Here is a 25,492-nt window from a genome sequence, read left to right as displayed (position 1 = left end):
CGTAAATTGTTTTCCTGCTTTGCTACGTATGTATGATTTTATATAGATACAATAAATAATATTTGTAATAACATATTTTCTAAAAGCTTTTACTGAAATTTATCACTTTCATCATGCGCGTTAAATGCTTTCGTTTGTTTACTGAGCGTACTTTATGACGCCGTCGTTTCAGGCGGCGTCATAAAGAAAAACATTTCATTTGGAAGTCCTAAGAAAAATGAAGTAAAACATTAGTAATAACAAAATCAACATACTGTACTGAATAATCAATATAATTGATGCAAAAACTAACCTATACACAGATGTGTAAATGCGTTTGTTTCTTCATTATGATCAGAGATAAACGTAAACAAAACATTAGTTGCCATTTTTTATCGTGCTTTTTGGCGTGTTTAGGAAACGCATGATATAAAATTGCCTTTTATATTTGTGCCTGTTTTAGTTTAGGGTACTGTAGTACATGCATTAAGTGTTCTGTACATTAAAGGGTAGTTTGTTAACAGAACTACGTACAAGGGAAGGTTTTAAAAGTCTGAATATACATGTTAAATAAATACGTAAATATGGTGTCACTACTTCGCGGATTTTCACCTATCGAGGTCGGGTCTGGAACCTATCTACCGCGATAAACAAGGGCTCACTGTATATATATAAAGAGAGAGAGAGAGAGAGAAAGAGAGAGAGAGAGAGAGAGAGAGAGAGAGAGAGAGAGATTACTATTTCCTTTTAATAATAATTGATTCTTTCTCACATAAATCAATGAAAACATTTTACTTTTTAAATAGGAAATAGAATGAAAAAAGTAAAACATTTAAGTTTTTATCAATCACGCGGTATACATAGAATTTACATTCTAAGTAGAAATAAAATTCTCCATACGATATCATTTTCCCCGTTGGAGCCCTTGGGCTTATAGCATTATGCTTTGCCAACTAGGGTTGTAGATTACCTAGTAGTAATGATAATAATAACAATAATAATGATCATCAATCTCTATATACCAAAGCACTTCCCCCCATTTTGGGAGGTAGCTGACATCAAACAAATGAAAAAAGGGGACCTTTCCTCTCTACGCTCCTCCCAGTCTGATGAGGGACTCAACCGAGTTCGGCTGGTACTGCTAGGGGGACATAGCCCACCCTCCCCCATTATCCACTACAGATGAAGCTTCAAAACGCTGAATTTCCTACTGCTGCTACCTCCACGGTCATCCAAGGAGATCGGAGGAAGCAGCAGGGCTTAACGGAACTGCGTCACAATCGCTCACCATTCATTCCTATTTCTAGCACACTCTCTTGCCTCTTTCACTTTTATCATCCTATCACTCAGAGCTTTCTTCATTCCATCCATCCACCCAAACATTGACCTTCTTGTACTTCTCCCATCAAATTTTATAGCAAACAGCCATTTTCCATTCTCTCAACATCGCCAAACCACTACAACACATTCATATCCACTCTAGCTGCTAAATAATTTCTTACACCCATTCTCACCCTCATTACTTCGTTCCTAACCCTTTCTACTCGAGATACATCAGCCAAACTGCTTAACCCTGGAAAGGTACGGTGGGTCGTCCGCGACCCCGAGCGTCAAAAAAAAAAGAGGTTTTTCTCACGTGACTCACCCCCGTGACTGAATTTGTGGGTGATCGACCTGCAGTAGGTGTCTCCCCTACACGCTCTAGTAGTGTCCAGATGTGCATTGCTGTAGCTGTACTCCTTCCCCGATTTCTGAGACGCGTCGGGGTCGAGCGCGTCCGAGTTTACCCTTCTAAGGTAATTTGCATAATTATCAAAGTTATTACGTATTATGAAATTGTTGTAGAATGGTGCAACTTGTATAGATTATCAGTTGTGGAAAGTCTTGGTGGATTGTTTGGCTACCATGTGCATGATTTTTTTTTTAGTTAAAATGTCGTTCATCACCACGAGGACCATTTTACCGCGACTGCCCCTTTTTCATTTTTTTCCATTTTTTTGCCAAGTCATTTTTCCGTAAGATATTGCCAAATAGTGTCGTAAAACTTTTGCTTTTTTAGTGTTGGAAAGTGTGTCTAGATGATCTGGCTACCCATGCGTGACTTTGTTTTTGTCAGATACGACGTAGTTATTGCTATATTGGGTATTTAACTGCGGTTGCCAATTTCTGTTTTTTTTCAATATTTGTAAAAATTTACTACGTAGTAAGGAATTGCCGTATATTATTGATTTTTTTTTTCATGTTTGTGTGTTAGAAAGTGTGCCTTGATGGTTGGGCTAACAAGTGCATGTCTTTCTTTTTATCTGAGATGCCGTATATTAGAATGTTGGGCCTTTTACCACGACTGCCCCATTTTCATTTTTTTCAAATTTTTTGCCAAGTCATTTTTCCGTAAGATATTGCCAAATAGTGTCGTAAAACTTTTGCTTTTTTAGTGTTGGAAAGTGTGTCTAGATGATCTGGCTACCCATGCGTGACTTTGTTTTTGTCAGATACGACATAGTTATTGCTATATTGGGTATTTAACTGCGGTTGCCAATTTCTGTTTTTTTTTTCAATATTTGTAAAAATTTACTACGTAGTAAGGAATTGCCATATATTATTGATTTTTTTTTCATGTTTGTGTGTTAGAAAGTGTGCCTTGATGGTTGGGCTAACACGTGCATGTCTTTTTTTTTATCTGAGATGCCGTATATTAGAATGTTGGGCCTTTTACCACGAGTGCCCCTTTATCATTTTTTTTCATTTTTTTTGCCAAGTCATTTTTCCGTAAGATATTGCCAAATAGTGTCGTAAAACTTTTGCTTTTTTAGTGTTGGAAAGTGTGTCTAGATGATCTGGCTACCCATGCGTGACTTTGTTTTTGTCAGATACGACGTAGTTATTGCTATATTGGGTATTTAACTGCGGTTGCCAATTTCTGTTCTTTTTCAATATTTGTAAAAATTTACTACGTAGTAAGGAATTGCCGTATATTATTGATTTTTTTTTCATGTTTATGTGTTAGAAAGTGTGCCTTGATGGTTGGGCTAACACGTGCATGTCTTTTTTCTTATCTGAGATGCCGTATATTAGAATGTAGGGCATTTTTCCGCAAGTGCCCCTTTTTATTTGTTTTGCATTTTTTTGCTTAGTCATGTTACCGTAAGGAATTGGCAAGTAGTGTCGCAAAACTTATATATTTATAGTGTTGGAAAGTGTTTCTAGATGATCTGGCTACCCATGCCTATCTTTTTCTTTAGCCAGATATGGCGTATATATAGGTATGTGTTCGATTTTCCTGTGATTGCCATTTTTTCGTTTATTCCCATTTCTTTCAAAATTACTACGTACTAAGGAACTATCACAGAGTAATGATTCATTTATATGTTTATTTGTCGGAAAATGTGCCTTGATGATTTGCCTAGCACGTGGCTGAATTTTTTTTTTTCTGAAATGCCGTATATTAGAATGGCCATTTTTCCGCGAGTGCCCCTTTTTATTTGTTTTGCATTTTTTTGCTTAGTCATGTTACCGTAAGGAATTGGCAAGTAGTGTCGCAAAACTTATAATTTTATAGTGTTGGAAAGTGTTTCTAGAGGATCTGGCTACCCATGCCTATCTTTTTTCTAAGCCAGATATGGCGTATATATAGGTATGTGTTCGATTTTCCTGTGATTGCCATTTTATCGTTTTTTCCCATTTCTTTCAAAATTACTACGTACTAAGGAACTATAACAGAGTAATGATTCATTTAGATGTTTATTTGTCGGAAAATGTGCCTTGATGGTTTGCCTAGTACGTGGCTGAAATTTTTTTTTTTCTGAAATGCCGTATATTAGAATGTTGGCCATTTTTCCGCGAGTGCCCCTTTTTATTGGTTTTGCATTTTTTTGCTTAGTCATGTTACCGTAAGGAATTGGCAAGTAGTGTTGCAAAACTTGTATTTTTATAGTGTTGGAAAGTGTTTCTAGATGATCTGGCTACCCATGCCTATCTTTATTTTTAGCCAGATATGGCGTATATATAGGTATGTGTTCGATTTTCTTGCGATTGCCACTTTTTCGTTTTTTCCCATTTCTTTCAAAATTACTACGTACTAAGGAACTATCACAGAGTAATGATTCCTCTAGATGTTTATTTGTCGGAAAATTTTGTTTACTTCTTTTTTGATTGAATATCATCAAATTTTTTTAGCTAAAATATATTGTTTTACATTTTTTTTTTTCAAAAATTTTTTTTGGGTCAGAATTTTAATTTTATAGTCGTAAAATAATCGACAATTATCCAGCAACCCACCATACAATTTTTATGCATATCCAAGAATAATTAGATTAGCAAATAACACCTTGAAATTGACATACCCTTCCTACATTTCAAGTGGCAGATTAGGGAGTCTGAGCCAGTGTGGTTGGCGGCCATTTTGTGGACATATCTGAAGCGTAAGTTGCCCTATCTATATATATTCTTGTTCCCTATAGAATTTGTGATATTTTGGTATATTTTTACCTGCATAAATATCATATATATTAATTATATGTATTTTTTTACGAAATTTCTAAGTACTCAAAAAATTACCTTTAGATATGGCCCCTGATATAAATGTAATTAACAAAATAATGAAGATTTTTTTACATATTTCTATTTTGGGATAACATATGTTTATTCCCTAAAAAAATTAGCCACTTCCTATTTCATTTGGGTACCCAAAAAAATTCATGAAATTTGGAAAAAAATTTTTGGCCAAAAAGTTACCCTTTTTTTCTCATTTCAGATCTTCATCTCCATGGGTCTGACTTCATCCAAAATACATCAAGATGTGTCCTAAACATTCAAGAATCAATTCCTAAAAGGATTTGTGTATATATGTATAAACTTTTTTTTTTTATGAATTTTTATGTAAGGTCTTTTATTTCTACTTAATTTTTTAAAATATTCATAATAAATAGTTTTTCTGCAGATGAGTAGTATTTATCTTTACATTTGTTTTAAGCATTCATTGAAGTTTTTTTTGGCAAAAGAAAAAAGGAGGTTACTGCAAAAACTGATTTTTCAAGAATTTTTTTTGGAGTCGGGGTCGAGCGCGTCCGAGTATACCCTTAAAGGGGTGTCCGAGGAGCGTACCTATCCAGGGTTAAGACACTTCATCTCAAACACATTCAATTTCTGTCTCTCCGTCACTTTCATTCCCCACAACTCCAATCCATACATCACAGTTGGTACAATCACTTTCTCATAAAGAACTCTCTTCAAATTCATGCCTAACCCTCTATTCTTTACCACTCCCTTCACTGCCCCCCAACACTTTGCATCCTTCATTCACTCTCTGATGTACATCTGCTTCCATTCCACCATTTGCTGCAACAACAGACCCCAAGTACTTAAACTGATTTACTTCCTCAAGTAACTCTTCAATCAACATGCCATTCAACCTCGCACCACCTTTTCTTCTCGTACAACTCATAACCTTACTCTTACCCCCATTAACTCACAACTTCCTTCTCTCACATACCCTTCCAAATTCTGTGACTAATCGACCAAGCTTCTATTCCGAGTCTGCAACCAGTACAGTATCATCCGCAAACAACAACTGATTTACCTCCCATTCATGAACCTCCTCGTCCAAGCACTCGAGCATTCACCTCTCTCACCACTTCATCAACATACAAGGTAAACAACCATGGCGACATCCCACACCACTGTCTCAGCCCCACTCTCACTGGAAACCAATCACTCACTTCATTTCCTATCCTAACATGACAAATTCGAAGATAATTTGTATTTTTCCTAACCATACAAACCTTAGCTATTTACAAAGTGTATTACTTTTAGCACAGCTGAAATGACGAGCCAATAGTTTTTAACGAGGGTTAATTACCCCCGCGCTAGTTAGCGGGGGATGGGGAAGGGTAGCTTGCTACCCCTCAACCCTCCACACACCGGTGACTTGCTTCACTTCACTTAGAGGTAGGACTTGACTTGGGAGTCAGGGATGGCGGGCACATATGTGTAAATAGCTAAGGTTTGTATGGTTAGGAAAAATACAAATTATCTTCGAATTTGTCATTTGTTCCGAAACCGAAATACAAACCACGCTATTTACAAAGGGTGACTTACCCCTTAGGAAGGGTGGAAAGTCCCCAGCCTTACTGACTTCGGCTTGCCCGGGGGCTCGATCCCTCAGTGAGCAGCACTAGAGAGAGGGAGCCCCTGTACCTCACAGGTTCCTAGCATCACTAGGAACGAGTGGCCTACATAAGCAGTGTGAGGAGGAGAGTGTGACTCGTCCTATGAAGTTGACCTTGAGACCTTCAGATAGGAATTCTAGGATAGGACGTTCCCCATACCACCTCGTCAGGGTATGGGAGACGCAACAGTATTAAGCTTAATACTAGGAGCACAAAGAAGCATGGGTTACCTGCAGAGGTCGAGGTCAGCTATGCGAGGACCAGGATGCTGCTTCCCCAAGAGAGGGGAGAATGAAGAAAGAAGTAAGGGTCAGACATACTCTTTCATTCACGCAGACTAAGACCGGGTAACAACGCCCTCAACCTACTGCTACTTGTCCAAAAAGGAGCCTGAGGTTAGACCAGCTGTTGTGCAGCCACCACAGGGCCGATAGAGAACGTATCGAGGCTCCTGTGGGTCACGTCTTGCAGGTAGTGGGCTGTGAAGGTCGTTTGACGCTTCCAGACCCCAGCTTGAAGTACCTGCGTCACAGAGAAGTTTCTCTTGAAGGCCAGGGATGTAGCAATACCCCTGACATCGTGGGTCCGAGGGCGACGTGACGGAGGAGGGTCAGGATTCAGGGCATGGTGGATAACCCTTCGAATCCAAGCTGAGATGGTGTTCCTGGTGACCCTCCTCTTTGTCCTGCCTGTGCTCACAAACAAAGCTCGCACATGAGGACGGACTGCAGCCGTTCTCTTCAAGTAGTACCTCAGACACCTCACTGGGCATAGTAGCAGCTGGTCTGGGTCGTTTGTTACAGAACGGAGACTCACGATCCTGAAAGTCGAACCGAGGATCCGGCACTCCAGGATTCCGAGTCTTGGCCACAAACTCAGGGATGAACCTGAACGTTACCTCCCCCCATCCCCTTGAATGGGCGATGTCGTACGAGAGACCATGAAGTTCACTAACTCGCTTGGCCGAGGCCAAGGCGAGTAGGAAAGCCGTCTTCCAAGACAGGTGGCGATCGGAGGCCTGGCGTAATGGCTCGAAGGGAGGTCTCTTGAGAGACCTGAGGACTCGAACCACGTTCCAAGGAGGGGGTCTCACTTCCGACAGGGGGCAGGTAAAGCTCGTAGCTACGTATGAGTAAAGAGAGTTCTAGCGACGAAGAAATATCCACGCCCTTCAATCTGAAGGCCAAGCTTAAGGCTGAGCGATAGCCTTTCACCGCCGAGACAGAAAGGCGCATTTCTTCTCGCAGATACACAAGGAAGTCCGCTATTGCTGGAATAGTGGCATCGAGTGGAGAGATACCCCTTCCACGACACCAACCACAAAAGACTCTCCACTTCGCTTGGTAGACTCCCTCAGAGGACCTTTGCAGGTGCCGAGACATTCTCTCCGCAACCTGTTGCGAAAAGCCTCTCTCCGCGAGGAGACGCTGGATAGTCTCCAGGCGTGAAGCCGAAGCGAGGCTACGTCCCTGTGAGGGACACCGGAGTGGGGTTGTCTGAGAAGCTCATGTCGTGGAGGAAGCTCCCTTGGGAGTTCCGTCAGGAGTTGCAGAACCATTCCGCGTGATGCCATAGCGGAGCTACTAGAGTCATGGAACAGTTGACCGATAGTCTGGTCCTGTTGAGCACCCTTCTCATCAGACAGAATGGTGGGAAGGCGTACACGTCGATGTTGTCCCACCGTTGCTGGAAAGCATCTTGCCAGAGTGCCTTGGGGTCCGGGACTGGTGAGCAGTACAGGGGGAGCTTGAAGTTCAAGGCTGTCGCGAACAAGTCCACCGTAGGGGAACCCCACAAAGTCAGGACTTTGTTGGCTATCTGAGGATCCAAAGACCACTCGGTACTCACTATCTGCGAAGCCCTGCTCAGACTGTCGGCGAGCACATTCCTCTTGCCAGGAATGAAGCGAGCTGATAGTGTTATCGAGTGGGTTTCGGTCCACCTCAGAGTCTCTACTGCAAGATGGGATAGCTGTTGCGAAAAAGTGCCTCCCTGCTTGTTGATATAAGCCACTACCGTGGTGTTGTCGCTCATCACCACCACGGAGTGACCCGCCAGGGACCGTTGGAACTGCTGAAGAGCCAGAAAGACGGCCTTCAATTCTAGCAGGTTGATGTGTAGGCACTTTTCTGATTCTGACCAAAGGCCTGAGGCCCTCTGGTTCAGAACGTGCGCCCCCCACCCTTCTTTTGACGCGTCTGAAAACAGTGTCAATTCCGGGGGGAGGACGAGAAGACTCACTCCCTTCCGCAGGTTCTCGTCGGCCAGCCACCACCGCAAGTCCGTCTGTTCCAGAGACCCCATTGGGATCAGAATGTCCGGGGAATCGGATCCTTGATTCCACCGGGACTTGAGCCGCCATTGAAGGGATCTCATCCTGAGGCGGCTGTTTGGAACCAGACGGGCCAGGGAGGATAGATGGCCTAAGAGACGCAACCACGATTGGGCGGGGGAGTTCTTTTCGCCTGAGAAAAGGCTCCGCCACCCTCCTCAGCCTTGCTATCCGGTCGTCTGATGGAAAGGCTTTGTGGAGATTGGTGTCTATTAGCATGCCTAGATAAACCAGTCGTTGGGACGGCTGCAGAGAGGACTTCTCGAGGTTTACCACGATCCCCAGATCCTGGCAAAGATCCAGAAGCCTGTCTCGGTGCCGAAGAAGGGTCGACTCTGAGTCTGCTAGGATCAGCCAATCGTCTAGGTAACGAAGGAGACGAATGCCGTTCCTGTGCGCCCAAGATGAAATCAGGGTGAACACTCTGGTGAACACCTGAGGAGCTGTGGAGAGACCGAAACACAGCACCTTGAACTGGTAGATCTTGTTGTCTAGGCAGAATCTCAGGTACTTCCAGGAAGACGGATTGATTGGGATCTGGAAGTACGCGTCCTTTAGATCCAGTGTACACATGAAGTCTTGTGGTCTCACCGCAAGTCTGACCGTGTCTGCTGTCTCCATGCTGAACCGGGTTTGTTTGACAAACCTGTTCAGAGCTGAGAGATCGATGACGGGTTTCCAGCCTCCAGTAGCCTTCTTTACAAGAAAGAGTCGACTGAAGAAGCCTGGGGAGCCGTCCACGACCTCCTGGAGAGCACCCTTCTCGAACATGGTCTCGACTTCGGACTGAAGGGCCAGTCCCTTTGCCGATCCCATGGCATAGGAGCTCAACGACACTGGATTCGCTGTCAGGGGAGGTTGAGATGACGTGAACGGGACGCGATAACCTTGGCCGATCACTGAGACCGTCCAAGCATCGGCCCCGTGTTGCTGCCACCTGCGGACGCAACGCTGAAGGCATCCCCCCACAGGTGGACACGCAGGGGGACTGCCACCCCTAGGGCTTGCGGCCGCGGCCGCCACCCCTAGGAGTCTTGCCTCCCCTGGAGGACTTACCGCCCCTCTTGACCTTGGCTGGAAAGGGCTGGGGCTTAGACACCACTTTCTTAGCTGCCGGTGCCTGTTTGGGAGCCTTACGAGGCTGTTGCTGCTGTTGTGGCGGGGCTGGAGGCTTATAGGGCCGAGTTGTAAGGGCCCTGTGGAGGAGGGAGTCCGTGCTGGATTTCCTCCACCTCTCAGCCGTTCGCTCCAAGTCTTGAGGCTCAAACAGGCTCTCCCCCAGAAGGGAAGCATGTCGGAGCCTACACACATCCACGGCGGGGACCTTCGGATGGAATCTCTCGGACACAGCATCGCGACGCTTCAACACCGAGTTGGCCCACAGGGTGGTAACCTGGTGCGCCAAAAACTCGATGGAGCGGGTGCCCGAGAGCAAGAAGGTCTCTAGGGCCTTCCTATTGGTCTCCTTGGACAAGTCCTCCGATCGCAATAGGATGCCCAGAGATCCTAGCCAGAAGTCTAGCCACGAAGTGGCCTGCATGGCACACTTAGCGACCTTCTCGTGGTTAAGGATCTCCGCCGCCGAGAACGACACCTGCCGGGCAGAGAGTTTCTCCAGGGGAACTCCCTTCGCCAGCTCCTCCACAGAGTGATGGAGAGGAAGAGCGAGGTTGTGCTCACCCAGGATCTCGAAATACCTCCTCTGCTGAAGGCGAGGAGGAGGGACAAGCTTGTTCCCGGCAGTGGAACGACTGGAGGAGGCAAGAAGTGCGAGCTGAGCGTTGGCCCTAGCTCTGGCACTCTTCAGCCCCCGAGACCAAGGCAGAGCTGCACTGGTCTTAGGGGCCTTCCGAACGTCGTCAAACACTTCATCCAGAATCGTGTCTTTGCCTTCACGGGGGGCGATGACTGGATCCGTAAGTCTGTTAAGTGTCCTTATCAGGCTTAGGACCTGCCAGAAGGCATGTTCGGACTCTTGCTGTTCTCCTCCCTGCGGGCTGGCAGCTAAGTCTCCTGCCCCAGGAATCTCTTCCTGGGGTGACACGTGGACATTCCCCTGGGTAGTCGTGGGTTCCTGACGAATCCTTGCAGAGGATTTAGGGACGGTCTTGGAATCCTTGGGTTCCCTCCTGGGAGGGATACAGGATCTCAACAACGAGGTTCGAGGGGCCCCTTCCTCACGAGACGATTCTCCTGCCTGAAGCGAAGTCTCTCCCCCTGGTGCCGAGGGGAAGACTACCGCCCCACTGGACTCACCTGAGGACGGAAAGGCCTCGTCCACGGGAGAAGGAGAGAGTACTCGTGCAGGAGAAGGGACCTTCGAGACCGACCTCTTGGGAACCAACTTCGCCCTAGGGGAAGTCACCACGAAGTCCACTCCTCTCTTTCTCTTCAGCGTAGGAGAGACAGCCACTGGTTTGTCACTCTGGCCGGCGAGTGCTGGTTTCATAACCCTCACTAACGCCCATGCCAGCGGACCAAACCAAGTCTGCTGCTCCAAGGACACAGAGTCCGAAATCCTCGCTAAAGAGAAAGGGATCGGGCGATCCTTTGGAGTAGACACGACGGTACCTGCCTGAAAAGAAGGTGGGGAAGAATGCTGTACTGACCTGTCTTCGTCCTGCACTACCAACCTGTGCTTGGATGGAGGTGATCCCGAGTGCCGTCTAGGAGCACGCGTCCCTGCTGCTACCACCGGCTGTGGAATTCGCCGCAAACGATGGTCGCGCGAGGGCGAATGGTCGCGCGAAGGCGAATGGTCGCGCGGAAGTGCGGGCGAGCGATCGCGCGGGCGCGCAGGTGGATAATCACGCGGGCGCACAGGCGAGCGGTCGCGCGGGCGCGCAGGTGGATAATCGTGCGGGCGCGCAGGCGAGCGATCGCGCGGGCGCGCAGGCGAGTGGGCGCGTAGTGGGCAGGTGAATGAACACGTGTCCGAGGCAGCGAACGCAAGCGTTGGCGCGACGGGGAGGGATCGTGCTGCCGCGTAGGTGAGGAAGATCGCTGGCGATGTCGCGATGTGGTATGTCGATGCACTGGTGTGCGATGGTGAGCAGCATGCGCAGGTGAATGACCGCGTAATGGTAAGCGATGGCGAGCAGCATGCGCAGGTGAATGATCGCGTGATAGGGTGCGATGGTGATCAGCATCTGCAGGAGGGCGATCGTTCAGGGTTGTGCGATGAGGAGCAGCATGCGTAAGCGGGCGATCGTTCAGGATTGTGCGATGGCGAGCAGCATGCGCAGGTGAATGATCACGTGATGGGGTGCGATGGTGATCAGCATCCGCAGGAGGGCGATCGTTCAGGGTTGTGCGATGAGGAGCAGCATGCGTAAGCGGGCGATCGAGCAGGGTCGTGCAATGGCGAGCAGCATGCGCAGGAGGGCGATCGTGCAATGGCGGGCGGCATGTGCAGGCGGGCGATCGCGCGATGGCGAGCTAGAAGCTGGCAAACCATGTTCTTTCAGGAGCGTTGGCGAACGTCGGTGCGTTCATTGTCGCTGTTGAATAGGCGATACTAAGATCGCCTGTGCGCGCTGGCAAGCAGGTGAACGCTGGCGAGGAGGTAATAGCTGGCGTGTAGGTGATCGCTGGCGAGCTGGTGATCGCTGGCGAGCAGAAGGTCGACGCGTGTCCTGTGAGAGGACAGCTGGTGCAGAGCGTTCACGAGCAGGAACGGGAAGATCGCTGGCGCGTTGGTGAACATGTGTTTCTGACACACGCGCAGCACGATGTTGCGTAGCCACAGGACCAGGCAGATGGTGAGCAGGGAGTTCAGCAGGAACTAAAGGGTGGTCAGAGACCGCAGGGCGATGGTCCTCAAATGAGCGCTGACGCTCGGAAGAGAGCTGACGAGCAGGAGAGCGCTGGCGAGGGGGGCGAACATCAGGAGAGAGCCGACGAGCAGGTGAGCGTCGGCGAGCAGGAGAGTCTTGGCGAGCAGGAGATCGCTGGCGAACAGGTGAGCGCTGGCGAGCAGGAGAGCGCTGGCGAGCAGGAGATCGCTGGCGAACAGGTGAGCGCTGGCGAGCAGGAGAGTGCTGGCGAGCAGGAGAACGCATGTGCGTTAGCACTGCTCGCGTAAGGGAAGAATCCCTTAGCCCCGAAGGGACCGTTGCCCGTCGGGTGACGAGTTCTCCAGAAGGCGAAGATCCGGCAGGAGATGGTGAGCGGTCTGCAGAGAGGTTCAAGGAGGGCGGAGCAGTCGGTTGAGGCTGACGAGGAGAGTCCCCCCCCGGAGGACGAAGACCCAAAAAGGCGCCTCTTAGTCCCCCTGTAAGGGGAAGGGAGGCCCTTGTGGCGTAGAGGGCGGTGAGCCTTACGGCGGAGGCGGCCTCGGGGGAGATCGTCGGGACCATCGGTCCTCCGAAGGGGAGTCTCCGTCAAAACACTTCCCTCAGAAGGAAGCTGGGCAGCAGTCGAGACCGAAGGACTCACTTCCCCCTTCAAAGTATGCACGGAAGGAGGAGGAGAGCCTTGAGCACCATCACCAGCAACAGCACCTGCGGCGGAAGGCCCAGCCACGTCGGAGGCCTCTGTCACCACGACGTCGACAATAGACAGAGGGTCTACCTCCGCTACCACCGGCGACTGTTTAACAGCGGCCCCTAACGAGACAAGGTCAGTAAGAGCGACCCTGGAGGGCAAGCCCTTAAGCCATAGGGACGACCAAATCTGTAAAAGATCATCACTGGATAAGGCATTATTATCAATAACCTCCCCCGGAGGAGGAGAGGGAACCGCCTCGCTATGGGAGGCGACGCCCTCTCCCCCCACCGAAGGTAGGGAAACAGAACAAGGGCCTGCGCTCCCACTCGGACGACTCTCCTTAGGAGGCGGACGAGGGGGAGCTTCGGAGGAGGTTTGGGCGGCGGAAGAAGAGTCCCGAGAACCTTCCTCCTTCAAGGCTAACCCCGGAGGAGAACGGTCTCTCTTGGACTTCTTCTTACGCCGACGGCCAAACCTCTCCCACTGGGAGGCAGACCACTCCCTGCACTCACGGCACATGTTATCCTGGTCGCACCGTCGGCCCCGACATTGAGGGCAGAGGGTGTGTGGATCCGTAATAACATCCGACATGAAAGTCCCACAAGGACGGCTGGCAACTCCAGGGCATGTACGCATAGTAAAGAAAATAACTGAAGGTCAACTTCCAACCAATCACACACGCTGAAAAGAAAAAGCAGAAAATTAAAGGCTGTCACGAAGGCGATGAGCAGACACGTCTGATCACCGCCGAGCCAAAAGTGAAGTGAAGCAAATCACCGGTGTGTGGAGGGGGGAGGGGTCGCAAGCTACCCTTCCCCACCCCCCGCTAACTAGCGCGGAGGTAATTAACCCTCGTTAAAAACTATTGGCTCGTCATTTCAGCTGCGCTAAAAGTAATACCCTTTGTAAATAGCGAGGTTTGTATTTCGGTTACGGAACAAACACACTTTACTACCTTTGTAGAAACTTTTCACTGCTTGCAACAACCTTCCACCAATTCCATATAACCTCATCACATTCCACATCGATTTCCTATCAACTCTATCATACACTTTCTCCAGATCCATAAACGCAACATACCCCTCCTTACCTTTTGCTAAATATTTCTTGCATATGTCTTCTTGTAAAAATCTGATTCATACATCCCCTATCTCTTCTAAATCTACCCCGTACTTCTAAGATTGCATTCTCTGTTTTATCCTTAATTCTATTAATCAGTACTCTACCATACATATTTCCAACCACACTCAACAAACTAATATCCCTTGAATTACAAAAATCATGCACATCTCCCTTACCCTTATATAGTGGTACAATACATGCACAAAGCCAATCTACTGGTACCATCGACAGCATAAATCATACGTTAAACAATCTCACCATCCATTCAAGTAGTCACACCCCCTTCCTTTAACATCTCGGTTCTCACACCATCCACACCACATGCTTTTCCTACTCTTGTTTCATCTAGTGTTCTCCTCACTTCCTCTCTTGTAATCTCTCTCTCATTCTCATATCCCATCACTGGCACCTCAACACCTGCAACAGCAATTATATCTGCCTCCCTATTATCCTCAACATTCAGTAAACTTTCAAAATATTACACCCACCTTTTCCTTGCCTCCTCTCCTTTTGACAACCTTCAATTTCCAACTTTCACTTTCTCTTCAATTCTCAAAACACCCTTCCTTACTCTCTTCACTTCTTTCCAAACCTCCTTCTTATTCTCTTCATATGAACGAACCAATCCCTAACCAAATCTCAGGTAAGCCGCCGCCTTTGCCTCAGTTACCTTGCGCCTTACTTCCACATTTTCCTCTCTACATTTTTCATACTTCTCCACACTATTAATCAGCAACCTTTCTTCAAATGCCCTCTTTTTCTCTTCCACTTCTATCTTCACTCCTTCATTCCACCACTCACTACCCTTCCTCATGCTGCCTCCAACAATCTTCTTGCAACACACATCACTTGCAATCCCAACAAAATTTTCTTTTACTAACTTCCACTCCTTATTATCAGTTTCTCTCTTTCACTGTCATATGCCATTTTCAACCTTTCTTGATTTTCACTTTTTACCTCAGGTTTTATTAACTCTTCAACCCTCACTAGCTCCCTTCTACATTCCCCAAACTCTTTTCCTACTACTAATTTTCCTTCCACCAAAAAATGATTAGACATACCGTTAGCCATACCATTAAACACGTGCACGTCTTTCAATCTTCCAAACATTCTTCTAATTATCAACACCTAATCCATTAAAGCCCTTTCTACCACTCTCCCATTTGCCACTCTTACCCATGTATACTTGTTTTTATCTTTCTTTTAAAAAGCTAGAACTTATCACCATCTCTTGCTCAACACACTATCTACCAACCTCTCACCATTCTCATTTTCCCCTGGTACACCATACTTCACAATGACACCTTCTACCTCTCAAGCTTCCACTCCAGCATTTAAGTCACCCATGAAAACTATATAATTCCTTCTACCCAGTCCTTCTACACACCTAGTTAATTCATTCCAGAACTCATTACGCTCTTCTTCACTTTTCTCACAACCTGATCCATACGCTTGAATCGAGAGCCCTACATCCAACATGAGGGCCAGAAGGAATAATAATAATGATAGAAATAGTAATAGAAAATTTTGATTTTTTGGAAGCTGTTGACCCTCATCTTGCATGCCAAAACCTGCATAAATCTCTCTTGCAGTGTCCATGACCTCACGTTTCGACAACTTGGTTCCTTCGCATCTGCTGATCTAAATATCTTACCAGCAATTGTTCTGTCTTTAGAAGCACCTGATCAAGGATTTGCAAGGCTATGGAGGCTGCCTTGGCTGATGCAATCTTCATGTGATTCTTGATGTAGGCCTACTTATGCTTTCGGTAAATTCCTCGTACTGTGGACAAGTTTATCCTAAATTCCTTTCCGACACTTCTCTTGGTCTCACCACCATCTATTAGTTTCACTATTACCAAATTTCTGAGCATAAGTTAATTTCTTCCACTTCTTTATTTCCCTTTCCGGTTAGCCACATTGTGTTCTCCAATGGTAGGAAGACATGGGAGGGGGGGGGGAACTGACCATTATGGAATGATATGCAACAGAAAATGATCGCGGCTATCGCTGGCCTACACAGAGAACAACCACTGAATGTGAAAACTTGTGACAAGGAAAAGATGATATCACTTTGACCAATCAGTGCTCAGATAGCCTGTGACGTCTTAACAACATGGCGGCCACTCCAATCAGCACTCAGATCATCCGTGATGTTTTGCCCAATCACTAAATGAATTACTCATGTCTTGACCAATCACCGAGTGAATCTTCTCACTGATGAACCCCATAATATTTGAATTTCTCGACCAACTAAGGTGCGCTACAACAGTCATTTACGGCTTGATAAAGATAGTTGGGCAGCTTTTCAAGTACTGTATGTGCGATAGTAATAACATACTATAGCAGAGGGTTAAGTATACTGTATAGGCATAAAGTAGTCTCAATACAAAACAAATTTAGGCAACATTCAATACATATAGTGGTTTTAATGATGATCAACAGTCTTAATTATCTCCCAATATCATAATCAGATCTGAGACTATACATACCATGTCTGGTTGAATAAGGAGCATGCAACTGGAACCATGGCCGTTAATAAAACTCCACAGGCTAGTGTCTGAAAAGGGGCATTGAGCCGAGGATTCTTGATAAGCCAAGCTTGTTTTTCTAAACGCTCCATAACAACTGGTAGTATTGTCATCCCTGGTGCTGCCATAACAATTCTCGATGTTACCACTTGGCTAATACCTTTAACAGCAGCCACCTGTGTGAAAAGACAAGACAAATGAAAACTTGAAATAAATTTTTCCATCGACAGGATAAGATTGTGAAAAGAACTCCTACTCTTGCTTATTCTATGTGTTGTAACAATATCCACTCATAATAAATTTTGTGAAAAAAAAAAAAAAATCAATAAAAGTTTTTACAATTTTAGATAACTTGTGAAAATCCTAGACTTAAAATTTCATGTCTTGTAATTTTAATATAAAATACCAATTGAACCAAATAATTGGTAATATAAAATTCACGACAAATTTGGAAGTGATTTGCATTTTTCCCAACAATATAAAACCTGCTCATAGCGAGCTGGTGTTTTGGCCACAAGACTTTGAATGAGGCGGCAGCCAAGCTGCCTCCAGAAGCAGGGAGAAGGGGGGGGGGGGGGGTTTGTGGGAGTGTACTCCAACCATCTACACACTCACTTGTTTGACTCCTTTTTTATTGCAAGCAGGACTTACTGGGGGCAGGTGATGGCAGGACAATTATGTGTAAAGAACTCAAGTTTGTAGTAAAGAATAACACAAATTACTTCCACATTTGTCATTTGTTCCAACATGAATACAAATCCTTGTTCGTTTACTCAGGAGACTCGCCCAAAGGTGGGTGGAAGTCTGATCAACTAGCAAAAAACTTGCCCTGGGATTGCCACATACGAGCTTAAGGAAGCTTAAAATGGGGACTCTGACACCTCGTAAACCTGTTGATCTTAATACCAGAGAGAATGACAACCTGTGCAGTAATGGTCAGTTAGTGAGGGAGCACTCTGTGAATATGTCTAGGTCTGCAGAACCTTCGGTTTGACATCATACGCACTGAAACCTAAAATACCCCACTCCCCCTCCCTAAGATATTAGGGACATGATGGAATATGTAAGAATGTGGAAAATTAGAAATATGTAGGCAACTTCACAAATGGGGTTTTACTACAGTCGATGGAAGCTAGCTTGCTAGGCCTCGAATGTTGTACCCAAAGAGGAAAGATGAAGAAAAGAAATGGTAGGTTATTTCTTTAACTTCACCCCAGACTAAAAGTGAAATCCCTGCCTTTGACTGACTGTTAAATGTCCTATAAGGAGCTAAAGAAGGCAACCACTTGCTAAGCAGTCACCAGAGGGCCTAGAGAGAGCAAATCCAGGTACCTGTGTATCACGTCTTACAGATAATGGGCAAAGCAAGTTGTCTGACACATCCATACACCTGTTAGAAATACCTGCAACGCAGAGAGGTTCCTACTGAATGCTAGTGACGTGTTTATACCCCTGACGTCATGAGCACTGGACCGTCGCTTTGCTCTTGATGAATGGAGAAAGGAGAGAGACCATGATCAATGACATGCCAGAAACAAGGAGGAGTTTGCTCCTCGAAACCCTCCTCTTAACCCTACCCATGCTGACAAGCAGCTGATGTTGTGGGCAAGCTTGTCTTGTATGCTTGAGGTAGCACCTTAGCACCCTCAAAGGACTTGGTAGCAGTGAATCCGTGTCATCCATTACCTCCCATAGACTCTTAATTCGGAAGGTCTAAACCTAGGGACTGCTGTAGACGGATTTTAAACTTCAGCAACAAAATTAAAGACGAAACTGAATGTAAGCTGCCGCCTTCCCACAGAGTGGACAATGTCAAAGATGAGTCCATGCAACTTGCTGAACATCTAATTCACTGTTGTTATTAATCTTAAAATATTCTATTTTAATTGTATTACTTTTCTTCTAATGTATTCATTTCCTTGTTTCCTTCCTGCACTAGGCTGTTTTTCTCTGTTGGAGCCTTTGGGTTTACAGTGAACCCTCGTTTATCGCGGTAGATAGGTTCCAGACCCGACCGCGATAGGTGAAAATCCGCGAAGTAGTGACACCATATTTACCTATTTATTTAACATGTATATTCAGACTTTTAAAACCTTCCCTTGTACGTAGTACTGTTAACAAACTACCCTTTAATGTACAGAACACTTAATGCATGTACTACAGTACCCTAAACTAAAACAGTCACAAATATTAAAGGTGATTTTATATCATGCGTTTCCTAAACACGCCAAAAAGCAAAATAAAAAATGGCAACCAATGTTTTGTTTACGTTTATCTCTGATCATAATGAAGAAACAAAGGTATTTACACATCTGTGTATGGGTTAGTTTTTGCATCGATTATATTGATTATTCAATACAGTATGTTGATTTTGTTATTACCAATGTTTTACTTAATTTTTCTTAGGACTTCCAAATGAAATGTTTTTCTTTATGACGCCGCCTGAAACGACGACGTCATAAAGTACGCTCAGTAGACAAACGAAGGCATTTAAAGCGCATGATGAAAGTGATAAATAATGATATTACAGTAAAAGCTTTTAGAAAATATGTTATTACAAATATTATTTACCGTATCTATATAAAATCATACATACGTAGCAAAGCAGGAAAACAATTTACGAGAGAGAGAGAGAGAGAGAGAGAGAGAGAGAGAGAGAGAGAGAGAGAGAGAGAGAGAGAGAGAGAGAGAGAGAGAGAGAGAGAGAGAGAGAGAGAGAGAGAGATTGTTTTACGTACGTAAATGTAAATTTTAAACAAAAAAATAGCCCCATTTCATATAAAATAGGTTATTACAAATATTTTACTTTATCATATTACAGTAGTCTGTATAATACTGTAAATTTCAATACAGTAGGTAGTTATTATAGTCGTGGCGATGAAATTCTCACGAAACAAAAACACGGCATTCCATTACAACAGCTGATTCATTCTCTCTCTCTCTCTCTCTCTCTCTCTCTCTCTCTCTCTCTCTCTCTCTTCGTGTTATACAATACTTACATATAGATGAAGAAACTAAAATTAGTTTTCTTAGTGTCAATTAAATACGAAACGAAAAAATTAGGCCGAGTTTACATCCATTTCAATCGTTGCTAAAAATACGGCATCCGATTTCATCAGCAAACCAGTATTTTTTGGGAAACTTCATTTTATTCTAGAAAATTGCTACTCTTTAAATAGTTAATTGCACATTAAGAAAGCGTGTACTTTTGTTCTTAAATTTCGGGTGTGTTTTAAAAATCGAGTATTGTTGACTTCTTTTTGTTTTACTTTTGGCTGTGATTAGATCAGCTGATGTCTAGCTGCCGCTCCTGAGAGTGTACGAATACACCAACAAAGTATCGTTTAAACCATTTCTTAACTTATTCAAACCGTCTACAGTATACAGTTGATATACATAAGCACCAATGTGTTATAACCTATAAAAATTTTTTGTTTGTTACATTTAAAACAACTCTCTCTCTCTCTCTCTCTCTCTCTCTCTCTCTCTCTCTCTCTTTCTCTCTCTCTCTCTCTTTGGGCTACTTTTCACTACCTCCCACTCTCTCTCTTTGGGCTACTTTTCACTACCTCCCATTCCTTACCTCTCTCTTTCTCTCTAACAAATGATATCTTTGTTGCTCCTCAAAGTTTCATTTATATTGAAAATCAATCATGATTCAATTTTCCTTACTTTCTCCAATCTCGCACCATCGGTCACATCGCGGTATTTTCGAAATTTCCAGAAAATCCGCAATATTTGTATATACATGCGTTATGAAAAATATCCGCGAAGTGGTGAATCTGCGATGGTCGAACCGCGAAGTAGCGAGGGCTCACTGTACAGTATAGCATCTTGCTTTTCCATCTAGGGTTGTACCTTTTGATAATAATAATAATAATAATAATAATAATAATAATGGTTTGGGGAAGAAGGTAGATCACTTGATGGCCAAATCAGCATCTGATGCTCGACTCAACAGCTTATAAGGAGATCCTTTCAGGGAACGGAGACTTAGGTCACGTTCCAAGGTAGAAGACTCGCTGCCAACTGAGGGCAATTTTGTTCAAAACTTCGTATGAGCATTGATAATTCGCCAAAGACGGAAAGGACTCCTTTCAGCCTAAAAAACTGGCTTAAAGATGAGCGATAGCTTTTACCGCTGAGACTGGATACATTTCTTCCTCTCAAGGATATAATAAAACTCTTCAGAGAGGGATATAAAGGCACTTAACAGAGACACCCCTTCTACAACACTACTCAAGGAAGAATGTTCACTTTGCCTTAGAAGACTGCAATAGAGGACATACTGAGGTATCTAGACCTCTTTATTGTCACTGGGTGAAAAAACTTCTCTGAGTAAGGAGAAGCTGGATACCCTCCAGGCATGAAGTCATATAGATGCAACTGCCTTGTGGTATATCTAAATATGTGGCTGATGCAAAGGGTTGTGTAAGAGAGGTGACTCCCTTGAAACTTCATTTGTCAGTAGGAGGAGGTCTGAAAACCATTCCACGTGAAGCTATAGAGGAGCTATTAATGACACAGATAAGTTGGACGACGATCTTACTTTGTTGAGGATCAGTATAAAAGAAGTTTGTGATCGAAAGATATGGCAAGCAGGTCTAAAGAGGCAAACCTCATAAAGCCAGAACTTTGGTCGCTATCCGGAGAACCAAGGACCGTTCGGAATCGACTATCTGAGTCTTTCTGTTCAGTTTGTCTGCAGATGTTATTGCCTGGAATGGGCCGGGCTGAAAATAAAATTTGATTGTCCTCAGCCCATCACAGAATCTCAACAGCTAGATGACAAGAGCTGTTATGGGAAAGCACCTTCCTTTGTTTGAATAAGGCATTATGGGGGCAGGGGTGCCGAAACGTGGAAGTGACGTCATCGATACGGCTAATCTGCTCCACATCTTCATCAAGTGTGGAATGTGGAAATTCAGTGTTAATAAATTCCACACTTTGTAAAGAGATGATGTATGTCGATTAAAATGTAATAAAAAGTAATAAATAATTAATATGAGTGTTTTATTATTTATTTTCCCCGTGATATCTATATAATAATTACAATCACTGTAAAGTCTATGAAAGTGTGGATGCTATGGGACTAGGAGGCTCAGTGGAGTTCAGCGCTTGATGTTGCCGACTCACTGAAACACTGATTCTTGAATCAGTGTTGTGGAGTTGCCTAGTGTGGAGAGTCCGGCAGCCCTGTATGGGGGGTGTTGTCGCTCCTCAACACTAACAAGAGATGTTGGAAGTGATGAAGAATCAGAAAAGCTACCTTCATTGTTAGGAGGTTAATGTGGCATTGCTGATCTGGATCAGCCCAAAATTATAATTACTAATATTATACTGTAGTAATTATCAAAATTATTATTGTTAATATCTAAATCCTTATTGTTAATAACATCAAAATCATTATTTTTAATAATATCAAAATGACTGCAGGCGAGGTATCCCTCTGGGTATGATGTGTCCATAAAGAAGATCAAATCTGAGGGAAAAGAAAGAAAATATACCAAATTTTAAGTAATTTGTACTTTCTAGCTATACTTACGAGGAACTTCCTAAGGAGATCTGGGGCGTTAGTCCCGTACCGACCACAATTTTCCATTAGGCTTCCCAAGTTCTCCCCACCCTCTATATCATACATCTGGCAGTATCCACAATCCCTACACTTACCTAGTCCGGGTCAAGGCTGAGCATACAGTAATCGCCAGTAAGAATCTGAAGAAGAAATAATCTGAACTTACACCCATGACCCATGAGGGGACGGATGGGCGGGCAGTGAAATGTAAGTTTCTCGTAGGTATGTATAGGTAGGAAAAATACAAATTACTTAAAATTTGTTACAGTATTCATTTTGTTGCGATATACTGTACTCACTCAGAACTTCCTTAGGAGAATCATACTTAGGAGGTGGGAATGGGAAGCAGGTGGCAAGGGGGAGAAAGGACTAAGGAGGCCAACGGAAACAATAAGATATTACCCACCAACAAGAACACTTCCCCTACAGGTATGCAGACAAGGCTCGTAAAAATGATATTTTGATTATAAAATAAATTTTTGAATATACTTACCCGGTGAATATATACTAGCTGACGTCTCCGACGGCTCGACAGAATTCAAAAACTCGCGAGCGATCGCCATGAAGGTAGCAGGTGTGCCCACCAGCGCCGACTATCGGCCAGATACCGCATATACATGTAAACAGCTCCAGTTCTTCTCATCCTGCTGGGTCTCTATCGGGGAGGAAGGGGGGGCCTTTAATTTATATATTCACCGGGTAAGTATATTCAAAAATTTATCTTATAATCAAAATATCATTTTTAAATATTAAACTTAGCCGGTGAATATATAATAGCTGATTCACACCCATGGTGGTGGGTAGAGACCAGTATTAATACAGTTTACGGCGTATATGCTTAGAGTTTTTGACAGTTATATCATAACAAAACCCAAATAAATATAGGTACCTGGTAAGGAAGCTGACTCTAACGATTACTCTGCCTTGTTAGTCCGCTTTCCTCACGAAGCCCAGCCATCCTCTTAGGATGCTGAAAGACTCCCAGGAGCTGAAGTATCCAGGGCGACAACTCATACAACAGGACCTCATCAAAACCCTTAATCTGGGCGCTCTCAAGAAATGACATTTGACCACCCGCCAAATCAAAAAGGATGCGAAAGGCTTCTTAGCCTTCCGTACAACCCAATTAAAAACATTTCAAGAGAAGATTAAAAGGATATTGGAATTAAGGGAATGTAGTGGTAGAACCCTTACCCACTACTGCACTCGCTGCAACGAATGGACCCAGTGTGTAGCAGTCCTCATAAAGAGTCTGGACATCTTTTAAGTAAAATGACACGAATACCGACTTGCTTCTCCAAACGGTCGCGTCCATAATACTTCGCAGAGATCTGTTTTGCTTAAAGGCCACGGAAGTTGCTATAGCTCTTACTTCGTGCGTCTTAACCTTAAGCAAGCAACGATCTTTTTCACTCAAGTGAGAATGAGCCTCTCGGATTAAAAATCTAATAAAATATGACAAAGCATTCTTTGACATAGGCAATGAAGGCTTCTTAACTGAGCACCACAAGGCCTCAGATCCACCTCGTAAGGATTTAGTCCGAGCTAAATAAAACTTCAGAGCTCTAACTGCACTCTTTCAAGTTCGTTGCCTACGATCTCTGACAGGCAAGGTATATCAAATGACTTATGCCAAGGACGAGAAGGCAGTTCATTTTTGGCCAAGAAAACCAAGCTGAAGTGAACATGTGGCTTTATCTGTAGAAAAGCCGATGTTCCTACTGAAGGCATGGATCTCACTGACCCTTTTAGCCGAAGCCAAGCACACTAAGAAAAGCGTCTTGAGGGTGAGATCCTTCAGGGAGGCTGAATGTAATGGCTCAAACCTGTCGGACATTAGGAACCTTAGGACCACGTCTAAGTTCCATCCAAGAGTTGCCATACGACGCTCCTTAGAGGTCTCGAAGGACTTAAGGAGATCTTGGAGATCTTTATTATTGGACAGATCTAAGCCTCTATGTGTGAACACAGACGCCAACATGCTCCTGTAGCCCTTAATAGTGGGCGCTGAGAGGGAGCGAACATTTCTCAGATGTAGGAGAAAGTTTGCAATTTGGGCTACAGAGGTACTGGAAGAGGAAATGGATGATGACTTGCACCAGTCTCTAAAGACTTCCCACTTCGACTGATAGACCTTGATGGTAGATGCTCTCCTAGCTCTCGCAATCGCTCCGGCTGCCTCCTTCGAAAATCCTCAAGCTCTTGAGAGTCTTTCGATAGTCTGAAGGCAGTCAGACGAAGCGCGGGGAGGCTTTGATGAAGACTCCTTACGTGGGGCTGCCGTAAGAGATCCATCCTTAAAGGTAGACTCCTTGGAACGTCTACCAGCCATTGAAGTACCTCTGTGACCCACTCTCTCGCGGGCCAGAGTGGAGCAACCAATGTCAACCTGGTCCCTTCGTGAGAGGTGAACTTCTGCAGCACCTTGTCTAGGATCTTGAAAGGTGGAAAGGCATAAACGTCCAGGTGAAACCAGTCCAGCAGGAAAGCGTCTTTGTGAGCTGCCTCTGGATCTGGAACTGGAAAGCAGTAAGTCGAGAGCCTCTTTGTCAGAGAGAGTAGCAAAAAGATCTATGGTGGGTAGACCCCATGTCATCCATAGCTTCTCGCACACAGTCTTATGCAACGTCCACTCCATGGAGATGACTTGTCCTCTTCTGCTGAGGCCGTCCGCCAAGACATTCATTTCTGCACAAATCTCGCCAAAGGAGAGATGTTACTGCCTTAAATGGAGTTCCTTCTGATCCGTGGATCAAAGACCCGAGCCTTCCAGACTGTCCAGTGGAGCTCCTTAACCCAAATCCGATGCATCTGAAAACAACACATGGTTTGGGTTCTTGATCGCAAGAGAAAGACCTTCTCGAAGTCTGATGTTGCTGTCCCACCAAGTCAGACATGTCTAGACTGAATTGGAGATTGGGAAAGAGATACTCACTAAGCCCTTCTCCTTGTTCCAATGCTTTAGGTGAAATAGGAAAGGGCATAGGTTGAGTCTCCCCAGAGAGATAAACTACTCCAGCGATGAAAGAGTTCCCACGAGGCTAGTTCAAACTCTTACAGAGCAACTGTTTTTCTCTTGCAAGTGAAGGACTTTTAACAGAGCTTGTTCCATTCTTGCGGGAGACGAAAAGGGCCGAAAAATCAGACACTGTATCTCCATTCCCAAAAAAAGAATAGTCTGGGATGGGATACTGTAAGTTACGACTTCTCTACGTTCACTATGAGACCTAGCTCCTTGGTTAGGTCTAATGTCCATTAGAGGCTCTCCAGACAGCGATATAATGACGACGCCCTGATTA

General features: G+C 44.8%; 1 protein-coding gene across 1 annotated transcript in view; it reads right to left on the bottom strand.

Moving 5' to 3' along the window:
• Positions 1-16,569: 16,569 nt before the first annotated feature.
• LOC137649395 (sideroflexin-2-like) overlaps positions 16,570-25,492 on the bottom strand; it is a 37,563-nt gene continuing 28,640 nt past the window's right edge. The window contains exon 5 of the mRNA XM_068382381.1: positions 16,570-16,794. Coding sequence (XP_068238482.1) covers positions 16,570-16,794 — 225 coding nt within the window. The remainder of the gene's footprint in view (positions 16,795-25,492) is intronic.

This window comes from Palaemon carinicauda, chromosome 11 (genome assembly GCF_036898095.1).
Source record: "Palaemon carinicauda isolate YSFRI2023 chromosome 11, ASM3689809v2, whole genome shotgun sequence".
Classification (NCBI taxonomy): domain Eukaryota; kingdom Metazoa; phylum Arthropoda; class Malacostraca; order Decapoda; family Palaemonidae; genus Palaemon; species Palaemon carinicauda.
Note: the sequence above shows the minus strand (reverse complement) of the source record. Positions and strands in the feature narration are given on the sequence as shown.